The sequence below is a fragment of the Apaloderma vittatum genome, unplaced genomic scaffold, assembly GCF_000703405.1.
Source record: "Apaloderma vittatum isolate BGI_N311 unplaced genomic scaffold, ASM70340v1 scaffold12786, whole genome shotgun sequence".
NCBI classification, from domain to species: Eukaryota; Metazoa; Chordata; class Aves; order Trogoniformes; family Trogonidae; genus Apaloderma; species Apaloderma vittatum.
The window spans coordinates 21,586-35,539 of record NW_009720117.1 but is presented as its reverse complement, the minus strand read 5'-3'; the positions used below and the strand labels follow the sequence as shown (position 1 = coordinate 35,539).

Genomic DNA, 13,954 nt, shown 5'->3' with positions numbered 1-13,954 from the left:
TACAATACTATGACAGGAAAAACAGTCCTGGCAAATAGGTTCTTGAGGAAAAGAAGGTAAAGGCAAGTGGGGAGATCTCTGTGACTGCTCTTAAGAAATACACTGAAAATATTTTCAGAAAAAATTGTGTCGTACCTTACAAAACAGAGATTTGAACATAATTTTAAGAGCTGAAGGCAGTGCTCAACTAACTGCATGATAAACTACACCAGGTGTTTGAGAAAATCTGAAAACACTAGTTGTGCCCTACCAATTCACAGTATGTGCAAGGTGTTCTGCAACAAGGTGGATGTAAATGTGTCTCAGAGATAAAGGAAAGGCTGTGGGTTTAAATGCTTGAATGTGTGCACTTCTGCAGAATAAATGTGCACCTTCCTTCCTAACATACAGAACATATACAGCTCAAAATGCAGTTTATAGCACACACCACAGAACTCTGACAGATGGCAGAACCTCATCAGAAGCCCACCTGGTGTGCAATTAAGGCCTAGGGTGAAGTGAAGAAAATGTAAATGTGCTGTCTGAACAGCGATATAGTGCAATGCTCACTGATCAGGGAAGTATCATTCAGTGCCATCTCTTTCATGAGAGCATTCTTTACTTTGAACCCAAGCGTTTTTCTCTGAACAGGGGAGATAAAGGACAGCTGGAAGCCCTTTCCGTCTTTCTGAACACTATGAAAAAAGCTGGATGAAAATTCCCAGGAGTCATTGGGTGGCTCTAAAGGTTTCTTGTAGATCACCAGAGAAGACCAGTTTCCTGTCTGCCCCACAAGATCTAGATAAAAGTGCATCTAAGAAACATGTTTATCTACTTTATTTAAGATTCAGCCATGAGTCATGGGATCACACCATGACTAGGACACAGGCCCCTGTAAGAATCAGTCCAAGCTACAGAGGTGGCCAGTCTTGCTATAGCAAAATGAGTGGTTATAGGCAGTCATGTCTGACAGCAGTCCTGTTCTTCTAAAGTAATCTCATGCCAGTTCATTCTTAGCCTTGGCTAAGAATAATATTAAGGCCTATAAAGATCATAGTCATTTTACTAGCATGCAGCAAATGACAGGGGACCAGAAATTATTGTCTTAGGGCTCGCAACTGAAAGCATCTTTCATCAGACTACTAAAGTTACATGAAGTCATCTACTTTTTCCTACTCTCCCAAGACTGCCTGCCAGAGGGTCAAAAATCACAGTCCATTTACAAAAGCTAGTAACAAAATTTCCTGAGAAACCTTCCAGTACTTTCTAAAACAGCTGTTTAGAAAGCATCTGAAGACACATGGAAATTCATGGAAATGCCACTACACCTTTGAAATTTAGTGAGACTCAATATAAAAAATAAAATCTAGATTTCCTGAGCATCAGAAAAAAGTGGAAATAAGTAGAAAAGTCTCTAAGTAATAAGCCACCCACTTAGATCTTACTTAATAATTAAATTTCTTTTCTGTTCTAGTCAATGTTTTTCTAATGAATCAGTTGTTCAAACTGAGCTCTCTCAGCTCTTGAATGATACCTGCTAATACAGGAAGTACTGAAGAGTTAGAACAATGTATTTTGTAAACTGGATTTTTAACTATCTCACTAAACCCATTTCTTGAGTCTATGTTCAGCTTGGAACTTGCAGACCTGGTGTAACTACGAAGCTTGCTGCTAATCCTAACTTTAATTCTATTTGCTTGGACTCCTGTAAGAAGAAATGGCATCTTATTTTCAGAGGGTGAGGCAGCAACACAGTGCTTCATGGAGCAGGTCCAGAGGAGGGCCACAAGAATGATCAGAGGGCTGGAGCACCTCTTCTATTACAACAGGCTGAGAGAGTCGAGTTTCTTCAGCCTGGAGAAGAAAAGGCTCCATGAAGATCTTAAAGCAGCATTCCAGTACCTGAACAGGGGTCTACAGAAAGCTGGGGAGGGACTGTTTACAAGGGCATGCAGCAGTAGTACAAGAGGCAATGGTTTTAAGCAATGGTTTTAAACTATAGCAGGACAGATTTATACTAGACATTAGGAAGAAGTTCTTAACTATGAGGTGGTGAAACACTGGAACATGTTGTCCAGAGACGTGGGGGAGGTTCCATCCCTGGAGACACTCAGGGTCAGGCTTGATGGGGCTCTGAGCAACCTGATCTAGTCGAAGACATCCTTGCTTACTACAGGGGGTTGGACTAGATGACCTTTAAAGGTCCCTTCTAGCCCAACACATTCTACGATCCTATGTTTCTCAGTTCCTGTAAACTATATTGTACATACCCTAAGCGGCTGGGCAAACACAACATTTAAACCTAGAGAACTAGATTTTCCAGTGGTCTAGAGGCCCTTTGCACATTTTTGTTCCTGACTACCTGTGAGACTCTAGGTCTTATTGAAATTACAACTAAAAATGCTAAGAGCCCTTTTAGTAAGCAAGAAGAGCTGCTTGAAAGATTTCGTTAGCTTAAATCAATTTAAACAGTGCATTATTAAACAATAAATTGATATGGGTCACTTGCTAGGTCTGCAAATTAATTGCAATTTAATACGCCAGGTTTTCACATGAGGCAAAATATCACCTCGTAATAATATTGCAGAATTATAATACTGTGCCACTTTCTACATAGTGATTGTATGCCAACCTACAATTAAGCAGATAGTTCGTCATGAGCGATGAAATACAAATGACATGGAAACTTTGTCAATTATTGTCACCTACTGCAACTATTAGCTCAGCTATCAACTAAATACTCAAATTGAGGCTTCTGGTCTCCTAGAGATGGTCCTTCCAGACAGGTGTGGATGCTTACAGCCAGAGTTGAGCTTGCCAAGGGCTAGCAGGACAGAGTGTGCAATGGACTCAACGGTTTTAAGAAATTATATAGTGACCAGGAGAGAAGAGAGCAGAATCTTGGTACCTGCCAGAATATATCTGGTTAGTGAAATATCCCTGTCTTGCAAATGGTTCATCAGGTAGATCTCACCAATGCTCACTATGTTTAAAACCTAGTGGAAATAATTATAGGTGGTGAGTATGGCATCAGAATGAAAAATATAGAGTAATAAACCACCTGAAAACCTCCAAACTGCTGGCATCATTCATCAATCTGCCCTATCCTATGCTCTTTGTCACATGACAAGGGTCTGGCAGAGGTCCAGCCAGTCTTTCTAATCCCAAAAAGCCATTCTCACTAACAGCCATAAACGTAACATGAAAAAGACAAGCACAAGGGTGTGCAATGGGTTAACCAAGAGCAGAGGTGAAAGAATTATCTTTACTGTTCAGTGCCCTTCCTCATCCCTTCCACTATCGGGCTCCAACAACACAGAGAAATAAGCCATGCTTCGGTCTTGAAAGAAGAACATACGGAAGCTCACTAGTCATAAGGGAAAGATCTTTCAGTGGTTACTAACATAGCTGCACAAAGGAAATAAATGAATTTCTAGTCATAATATTTACATTTCAATCAGAAGTGCTGCAAATTTTAAGTAGGCAAATAAAGTTGTTCATTTAACACCACATGTGTAATAGCACATTGTTTTATATCATCGTCATCATCCACTTTTAAGTCAATAGAAAGGTTTGTAACATGAGATTTTTCAGGAATCCTACAGCAACACATACACACGAACACACACAAATCACATGTAAGTAGCTTGCATAAGGTAAGTAAGGTTAATGGCAAAAGCTTCTTTCTATGCGGAAGAAATTGAACATTAAAGCTGCAGCATAAGGAAAAAAAGGTTTAAAAACAAGAAATGAAGTTGTACAACAGATGAGAACTTAACAAAATTGGTGACCTTTCCACACAGATGAAGTCAGGTTAAAAAAAAACCAACAAACCAAACCAAAACCAAAGGGACCAAATGAGACCAAAAGAGAACCTCCCCCCCACACACATACAGACAAAAGTGAGAGCACAACAAAGGAAGTGGAAGAAAAGTGTTACCCATAAGTAGCCGCCGTTTCACCCGCTTGTCCACATCAGCTACTGACGTGGCATTGTACTCAGAACTCTCAATTGCAGCCTCATCCTTCTCTAAAACACAAGTAAGGGACAAACATGGAGCAGTTGGTTAATCACAAGCCCAATTTTCCACTGCCTAAGACAGTTTCTTGGCACGGCACAGCCAAAGCCAAGAAGCAAGGCATGAAAGCACTAAATCCCCGTTAGAGAGTTAATTCCCTTTGAGACTCCAGGAAAAAATAAAGGTGTTTAGGGAAAGTAGGAAGAAAAAGGGGAAGGAGTAGAATGGTCAACTATGAAGTAATTAACCACATACAGGAAGCTGGATTCCTACTGGAGAACAAGACAGCTAACGTGAGTGCCCCAGAGAAGTGTTAATGATGAAAATTAAAATTCAGGTATCAAAGACAAACTGTAAAGTGATTCAGGCTAATGGTGGTACAAGGATCTGAAGGTGGCAGGCCGAACACCGAGATAGACAGAGAGCGAGCCAGAAGAGTCCGGTGATGGATGGGCAGAGATGCACCACAGTCTTGTACACATTGACACGTGAGGAGAAATCAAACAACAGCATGCGACTTAAACAAAAACAACAAAAATAAACAAACAACAAACCAAACAAACACAAAAAAAGATCAATTTGGGCAGTGCTGGTTGCCTGCTTGTCTATGAAACACTACTAGCTAAACATTCAATGCTAGGAAAGATGTTGCAAGAACAGGGTTTAGTAATTTTATAAGCATGCAATAAGCAAGATGATGTCAGCAAAGGTCATTTTCATAGGTAATCTCTGATATCCTACATGTAAGAGTTTCATACAGCATAATGAGGACTTTAGTTTGGTTATGCTTCATTAGAAATACACAGAAACAGTCACAAGTGTGGGAAGAGATGATCAGTAAGTGAAATAAAAACAAAGATTTCTGATATAGGAGAGCAACGGAGAAGCAGCAGCTGGGTAAATGAAATGATTTATACAGAGAGGGAAATGCTTATTAGGAAAACAAAAAAAATTAAGTGGGGACTTTCACATGCAGCAAACATAAAAAAAATAAATAAAAGGATAAGTCAAGCAAACAAAGACAAAATATGTTAGACAAAGGGTCAACAAGTATTTATCTGGCATTGCAGAAGTTTGCATTCTTGCAGTGATGCCTGGAACACATACACCACTGAAGACAGCAAACACTGGAATCACTGAAGTGAGGAGGAGGAGGAGGCTGGCAGGTTTTGTTTGTGGCCACACTACATGGTTGAGTGGTAGCAAGAAGTTGTTTTGTTTTGTTTTTAACAAGTTCTAGATGGGATCAGGCTGCAATAGAGGCTTTTGTTTGAGTTTTTTTATTTTGCTCTGTAAATAATTAATGAACGTCAGTTATCAGACAAGACAGGCAATCAGGAACCATCACCAGAAAGCAGGAATAAAAATGTAAAAAAAAAATAAATTAAAAGTATTCTAGGATAAAGAACTACTCAGGGAGAAGAAAATCAGCACAGGCAGTAATATGTGACTTACATCACAAGACCAAGGAATGTAACATGGAGTTGTATGTATTACATTACAAAAATGGGAAAAAAAGTAAAAAACAGGTGCAGTATACAAAGCTTTTAAAATAATTTTTACATGCTGGACTAAACAAAGCATCAGTCCAAGGATATCAGTAAACACTAACAAAGAGAAGATCATTTATCCATTTAATAAAGCCTGCTCTCAAGGCCCTCGCTATAAGCTGAGACACAGCTTGTACACACAGCCAGGCAGAATCCAGCACTGAACCTTGGTTCAGCTCTACCCCTGCCAGCATAACCCTCACCCTACCACACCATGTGTGCAGTCAAACCCATCTACAAGTGAGTGAGGGTCTGGGCAGCCACAGAGTTTTATGCCGTGGATCTGGCCAAGGGATCACTAAAGATAACTGCCAGATTTCCACGGGTTTTAAGTGCTCTGTCTTGCAGTACTGATAAAGGAGAGAAAAGATGGTAAATATCTGTCCATTTGGTTTTAACCTCAGGAAATTACTAGGAATTTGTAAGCATTTGAAATGAAACAAACAAAAAAGGTCAGCGTGACCACAATGCTAACGAAAACCGTTATGAATTTTAGTATCTGATCGGTGAGTAAGAATTTCCAAATTTTAACTTGCAGTATGCAAAAATTTTTGTTTGTTTGTTTTTGGAAAAAAGCACAGTGGAAAGACATGCTCTTAAGCCAATAATATATTTTATAACCATAAATGTTTGCACAGCATCTCCCAAGATGCTCCATCTCTTGAACGGCTTTTTCCTACTGATATTCTGAGTGAAAACTTATTCATTACAAATACTGCAATTTTTAGAATCACAAAACACACATGTAAGAAAGCACATCATGATGATTAATTTACCCCGATAACAGCTTAGAAAAGAGGATCATTTTCCTCACCTTGCTTATGCAAGGAAGTCTAGACTAAGGAGAGCGAATGGAAGAGCTTCACTCTCATTCATAATTGTGAATGTTTTACACCTTTTACTTCAAAAATTGTTAGAGTTATGCAAAGAAATAAAAGTTACAAAGGAGTAACAAAGGGATACTTCATTAACAAACGTTTTGACAAAACACGCACAAATGCTTCTCTCTATATACAGTGTGACCTTAGCTACTACAGTGAGGAACTGCTGTGATGCGGTTCTCTCAGCAACGGTGCTAAACGCCTCTGAGATGCAAACACACACGCGCACACATACACACATACAAAATGTGCACATATATATTCTAGGAGGAATAGAAAATAAAATGTGCTGCAGAGAGGTACTTACCAATGCAGGTTCGGCCATCTGAATGTAGGGCATACTTCTGGTGACAACCACACACAGGACCATTATCTGTGTCATCACAGGTGTGCTGGCAGCCTCCATTCCCATAGTTACAGGTTACTAGTTAAGCCCCAAATGAATGTGTATATATGTATATAAATAAAATGACAATGAAACCAATTAGTCTTGAGAGTCTTTCAGAATACAGAAGAGCAGTAACATACCAAAACGTAAGGCAACATAACATTTGTACTTGCAATTATTTGCATTTTTTATTCTTTCTGCCACCCCCTTATCTTAGCCATGCTCTTCTCTAACGCCCTACTCTCAATCCATGCAGTGAAGGAAAAAAAAAAGAAAGAAAAAAAGAAGCATGTTCTACTTTGTATCCAGTCTATTTGTATTCATAATTGTAATATGAGTGGTTAGCCAATTCCACCTCTTCCTAAAAGCTGTATGTTTAATAACAGTGAAGTATATGGCACGAAGAAATGAGCAGTTGACTAAGGCAGATGTATATTTTCATGTCTACAGACAGCATTTCTCTTTTCCTTCCCCCCCATTTTATAAGTGGAGGAAGGAGAGACCAACCACATAAGTCTTGAAATCTATTATTTCAAGTACTTGTCCTCCTAGAGTAGAAGAATGTTTAAAAATGAAACGGGAAGCATGTTTTTTTCCCCTTTCTTCTCTGAAACAAAGAGTACATGGTTGTTAGGGCCCTGCAGTGCACTGGCCTCAACTAGGAAGGAAATATTGGAAATGTTACTTTCACTTCTGAGCAAGATGTCTTTTAGCAATTAAAATATCCTCTGATGAAAAAACATTAAACATACATTAAAGCAAATATTTTTCATGACAGGTAGAGATTTTAAGTTTGCATTAATTAACAGATCAGATTCAATTCCCTTTGTGACACAGTGGTTTTAATTTCTGACTATTAAGACAAACTGTTTTTTAAACATTAAACTGGCTAGCCATTAAAAACACCTCTCATTTGCCCATTCCATTTAATCCTTTGCAGTCACATAGCCTGATGCTGAATAACACAATTCTGATCTTACTGAATTCTGAATTCAGTTTACTGTCTTTATATAGAGGTAATTTGGACTAGGTTCTTATTGGTATATACATACTGGCAGATACATGGGATTTCCAATACACGTTTATTCAGTTATACTCATCATGTTTTGAATGTTACAGCAATTTAAATACTGACTACTGTAATTTAACTATTGACTCCTACTAATCAGGAGGAACCTCCTCACATTGGTCTTAGCAGAATTTTCCTTCTAGATAAGACAGTTTATAAAAGAGCCAGGGTAGCAAATTGCAATACACAATAAACCCAAGATGATGGCTAACAGGATTTTAAAATCATGAGTCTAAACCTAAACCGAGGTTCTACCTAATCCAATAGGGCTAAGATAACATAATTTCCCATTGACCTCAATGACTCTGCTTTAAAAGCTATCTTCTTAAAATGGAGTAGACTGAAATTTTCAGTCACAATAAATAGAACTGAAATAGCCCACCTCTAGTGTGAGTGTCCCAGTGCTGAACAGTCATGCCACTCTCAGCAGTCACTAAAGTATTTAGCTTAAAATGGATGATCTAAGAAAAGCAACAGAGCACAGCATACCCAGTCGAATTCCCATTAAAACCCCCTGTCAGCGTGGGAACTGCAAGTTTACATCAGTAGTCCCCAAAGTCTGGCAAAGACCACCACAGAAATTAGCCATCTCCCAAGTGAGCACAGACCAGAGGCCACCACAGGTGCAAAGCATCCCTGTACACTCTAAAGAAAATCTTTGCGTTGTTGCAGAGAGGGAATAGTCTCGTGGCCTAGTGGTAAGAACAATCCCCAAGAAGAGGGTCTGCCTGGATTTCCACCTCTCCTCCCAGGAATATTGCTGTTTTATCCAATAGGAAGGAATGCCAATGAGAAAGACAGAGAGCAGCCTGAGCCACATTCCTTTATCAGAGCTCGACAGTTTGGGCACTAGGCTGGTAAATGGGAATTGTGGATTCAGTTCCACCAGACAGGGGAGGGAATTGAACTCATGTACCCCAAGTCACAGGAATCCTGAACTTTAAAGAAATTACATTAAAATAGACCCCTAAGCAATAACCGCTCTCAGGCGTTCTTTCTCCTTCTCCACTTTTATAACTTAACTACTGATTGCTTTTTGTGAAAACACACAGGAAGCAAACCGTTCTGCTTCGCACCAAATGGAAGCAACACTTCATTTTACTCAACACATGATAACATTTTGGCTTTTCTTTTTGATGCAAAACAAACTAAAATTTTACATCAATTCTCCATTCTTAAACCTCCCACACCTTCAATACAGTCATGCTGAAAAAATAATTTCCTTGCCCAATGCTATGCCTGTCCTTGTTGACCTCTTCTTTTTGCCCATTCTTTGATTTGCAAATTTTGGGGGTTATTTAAGCAACTTGAGCCAAAATTGGTACAAAATCCAGTTGTAAAATATGTCATTTCAATTTCCTTCCAGCCTTAATTCTGTGGCAGTGACACAGTGAGAAGTTTCTCTTACTTAAAGGAAGAAAACCAAAATTTTGTAAAAGCGAAGGGACATAAAGATCCACTCTGTTTCTGTAAAAAGAATTAAAGCAAAATGAACAAACTTTTTCCACTAGCATTTTGAATGCTGAATGAGTGTGTTCAGTAAAGACACGGAGGATCAGAATTGTTTTTGTGTTATTTTAGGCACATTATATTTGTCAATGCTCTCAAAATAGACAATGGTTAGATCACATTTTCTGACAAATTAATGCAGAACATCATGAAATTCCAAAAGGTTCACATACTTTTCCTTGCAATTGTATATAGTGTGGCTGTGACTCCACAGAACTTGCAACAAGACAGATCTTTTTGTTCTGTAGCATGGCTTTCTGTGACAGTTTGAACCAGCACATTGTAATTTTAGATAAATAAAACACTACACTGTTTTTAAACTAAATTGGCCATTAAATATATAATTTATATAAATATATGAGCATCTCTTTCTATGTGTAAAGCTGTGTATGCAACACTGGTCCCCATGTGTTGCCGTTGCCAGATCTGGTTGAGAAGTGTCCCTGCTCACGACAGGGAGGTTGGATTACATGATCTCTAAGGTCCCTTCCAGCCTCGGCCAGTCTATGAGTCTATGGTTGCTCACATTATTTATTTATTCTAGTATGGCCTTACATTTTTAATATTCTGGAGATCTCTGTACTGACAGCAAATAGCTGTATGAGAACGTTGTCAGTAGGAGATGAAAAGCTGTCTCTTAGCATAGGCGGAGCAGCATTTTGTTTTAAGCATACTAGACAGGATTTTTAGAATTATTTAGCACTAGTCCTCCTGCTCACTTAAATCATTATCATCAGAGGACACAGATAGAAATAGCTGTAACTAAGGCTATCCAGCACTTTTCATTAAAAGATTCAGCTTTCACTTCTTTATAACTCTCTTCCAAGTTCCAGCTAAATTGATCTGGCTAATAATGAAATTAACTAGAAAATGTCTTGTTCATCTTTGGGGAAAAAAACTTCAGTTTATCAAAAATTTCTAATGCAATCATACTAAGGAGCAGGATCTTAAAATCTATCATGACTACAGATGTGGAAAGAGGAGTTACTTTCCCATGTTTCTCCACTGTAATCCATAACCAAATTCACTATTTCTATTTCTCTCTTGCCATCAAATATCTATGAAAACCACTGTCAAAGCATGTTTTTCTTCTAACAGCTTGTGTACACAGAAGATGGTAGTTTACTGCTGCTTTGGATCTAAAGGTGGATCTAAAGCTCTTCTGAGGAATTACATATGGATCTGTATGATTCTGCTCGGTGTATTTCTAGATGACCTCTTGTGCTCCCTTCCAGCTTCTGTGCATTTGTAGCACGGTGGGCAAGATTTATTTTTCTCTTTGTAACTGAGAAATTGAATGTTTAAAGTTTACACTAAGTAACCATTAAGGTTGCGATATCAAGCACTCAAAACCTACAAAATTCTAGTCATTGTATCATGATAACCATCCTTAATGACAAATGCAGAAAACATTCCTGTCTTAGTGCACAGTGGAGCTGGGGAAAGCCAGGCCTGTGGAGACAGCTGGATAATATTGTCTCATTTGCTTCCAAATGAGTAGTAAACCAGAAAGGGACTGTCAAAGAAAGGATCGTCTTGTTTAGACAGTGAATAGATCCCGTAAACCTCAAATCTGCCTCTAACATGGAATTCCTACTTAGGGTTTGGCAAGTCACTTGAATCACATCTATTACAAGTTACTAATATTATATTCCATTCTCCATGACATTTGTAACTACAGCTGGAGCCACTGGGAGCTTGGCTTTGATCATACTAAAGTGCTATAAATGCTGAGCTGAGTTCTGGGTGTTTCTTGTTAATCACCTATCACTACTAAATAACTTTGACATTAACATCTTTATATTCATTTCCCATTTGTAAGATAGGCAAACCAGTACTTTTTAACTTGACAAGAATGTTCTCAAAATGCATTACTAATGCCTACAAAGCACTTGGATATTATAGTAATGAGTATCATGGGAAAATCCATGAGGAAATTAAAAATTTTATGTTCACAATAGGGTTTAAATACTGCGCAGCAGGAAAGGCATGACACTGAATTATGGAAAGGAAGCTATTGAACAAAAGCCTGTTTAATGGGCACTGACCATTGTGTACATGGAATGGAGCAAGACACCAATAGCAAATGCCTTATTAGCACGCAATGATATGATCAGGTGATATGTAGTCATATAATTAGGATGTAATGACAATCTTGTAATGAACGCGTAACAAGCAGGGAGCCTCCCTCCCATTTTTTCTTTCTAACTTATCTTCTTTTCCTTTGAGGAACATATGTCTCAGTACCAGGAGACTTACTTGGGGCAACAGATCTGAAAATCTGTCCCAGTATTCTGTTTCAATTGTAAATTGGCAGATAAAAATTCACTTGGTGAGGTAGTGGTTCTCTACCACTTTTTCCCATAAAAAACCAGCAAAGCAAGCTCTAACAAACCCTGAAAGACAGTATCCTGGGACCACGACAAATCAGCATAATTGAGGGATAGGGGACATACTAGGGGTATATCAGACCCTACCAGTCCCTGGTATACAGAGCTACAAACCCAGCCCACGTTGACAAAAAAAAGTGCCTCTTTTTTAGCTCTTCAATGTAGCTGTACTCAGTACTGGCAAAGCTGCATCTCAAGATTTAAGCCAATTCCACAGAAACAGTTAGCTGTGAAAAAGACTTTTTTTTTCTTTTAAGTCAACATTTGGTTTCAGTGCTAGACCTTTATAGATAGCCTACTGTAATCTCCTAATTATTGTTCCAGGCTATCTGGCTACAGCTTTATATTTCTTTCCATTTAGAAGGGCTAGAAGTACAGTTATTTTAAATAAGACTCTGGAATACATTTCCAGAACATGCCATGCGTCTAGGGGTCGATGTACTCTGCAGCAAGCTCTATGGCCTTGGAAAACTTGGCATCCCTACTTAAATGTCTGTCAGCAAAAGTTCATTATACTTCCAACTACAATTTGAATATCACTGGATGGAGAATAAACTCAAGTTTTTACTCTTTTAAACCTAAAGGCATCTAGAAATAATGTTCTAGAAAAGGCTTTAATCCTCCTGTCACCATCTTGCTATGAAAAACAATCATGTACATTCCTAAGGAATGTACAAAATTGTGGAAACAAATAATAAACAACATAAATAAACATCCTCTCCCACTTTACCAATGTAGCTGATGTTGCACTGCAATTAACATGCAATGTTCACTTCTAATAAACACTGAGAATGAAAGTCTCCTTAAAGGCAATTCTTCCTGCTCTTCTGCCTTTGGCCCTGTGTAGCCTGCTAATACTGAGGAGCAATCAGGCAGTACGATATCCCATGGCATTTCTTGATGATATTCAAAGGTGATTCTTTTGACTTTGTACTTGGGAACTCATCTAAGCATGTTTACACAGTGGAGATCTCAGGAATAAAAAAGATGAAATAGAAGGAAGGCTATCACAAAAATACTGGCCCCATGCAAGGCACAAAATATGATTCATGGCAGTTTATTGCACTTCCTTGTTTTTGTCTATCACCAAAGCTACTAAGCAGGAAAGTAGATCTAACAGATCTAACACTCACTGCAGCCATCAGAAAGTCGTCCACGCAATTCAGAAGCTTTCAGATGATGGTGCTGAATTACAGAGGATAAACTATTTTAACCTGTACAGAACAATTTCCAGTTTTGTGGGCTAATGAATATCAATAGCTTCGGCATCCCAGCTTCGAGAATATATCTCTCAGAGTCCTTCTTTGAAGAAGAGTGTATTTCATATAGCTGCATGTTTTCCAAGTAATAACAAGAAAAGTAGACTGTATGCAGTGGAATCAGAACTAGGGCAAGTATTTCTACCCTACAACTAACACTCTTAATTTGGTGGCTTTAGTGGGTTTATTATTAAATCCATTAGTAAATTTATGAGTGCATCTATCGTTGTGGACCTTCAGAATATTGCAAGACACAATCCTAGATGATTTACTTGTTTTGCTTTACAAGGAGAGCTGGATCAAGTGGATCCCCCACTTTTCTGCATTCATAGGATAGCAGAAGAGTTGCTACCATTTTGCTAGCAGAGTCACTGCCAACATTCTGTTATTCAATTCCTCTTACTCCCAAGTATATCTTCTAGAGCAAAAAACAACATTACTAAAATTACAAATCACCTTCAGCCAAAACAAAGTTGATTTCTTGGCTTCTGGAAAATAACAACAATGAAGAAAATAAGACATTTTGGGGCATTTGAAATTTAATCTTCATCTACCTACATTTGCAGTCCTTCTGGTTTTTGGCAAGTTCAAAGCCAGGCCTACATTCGCAGGCAACCCCACCTTTGGGTGTCTCCCGGCAGATGTGTGCACACCCATGATCTTTGTTCATACAGTTCATACCCTCTGTGAAAAAAAGAAAGAAAAATGGAAAATATTAGTACTAAAATAAAATTACAAAATAATTACACACATTCAGTCCTCCAGTAATTTTAACTGTAATTTTTTATTTTGCATCTGGAGTGTGTCCCACAAGGCAAAAGCAGGCAGCTGAAAAGGGGCATACAATCCACAAAACAATGTAATAAAGTACAAATCTCCTCTCCAGCAAATACAACAAGAAGTACTGCAG

The 13,954-nt window shown here is 38.5% G+C and overlaps 1 protein-coding gene across 1 annotated transcript in view; it reads right to left on the bottom strand.

Moving 5' to 3' along the window:
* LOC104275061 (signal peptide, CUB and EGF-like domain-containing protein 1) overlaps positions 1 to 13,728 on the bottom strand; it is a gene marked incomplete at both ends in the record, with an annotated part of 51,505 nt that extends 37,777 nt beyond the window's left edge. Inside the window, 2 exons of the mRNA XM_009870904.1 lie at positions 6,737 to 6,853; positions 13,603 to 13,728. Of these exons, the coding sequence (XP_009869206.1) occupies positions 6,737 to 6,853; positions 13,603 to 13,728 (243 nt within the window). The remainder of the gene's footprint in view (positions 1 to 6,736; positions 6,854 to 13,602) is intronic.
* Between the last annotated feature and the right edge of the window lie 226 nt (positions 13,729 to 13,954).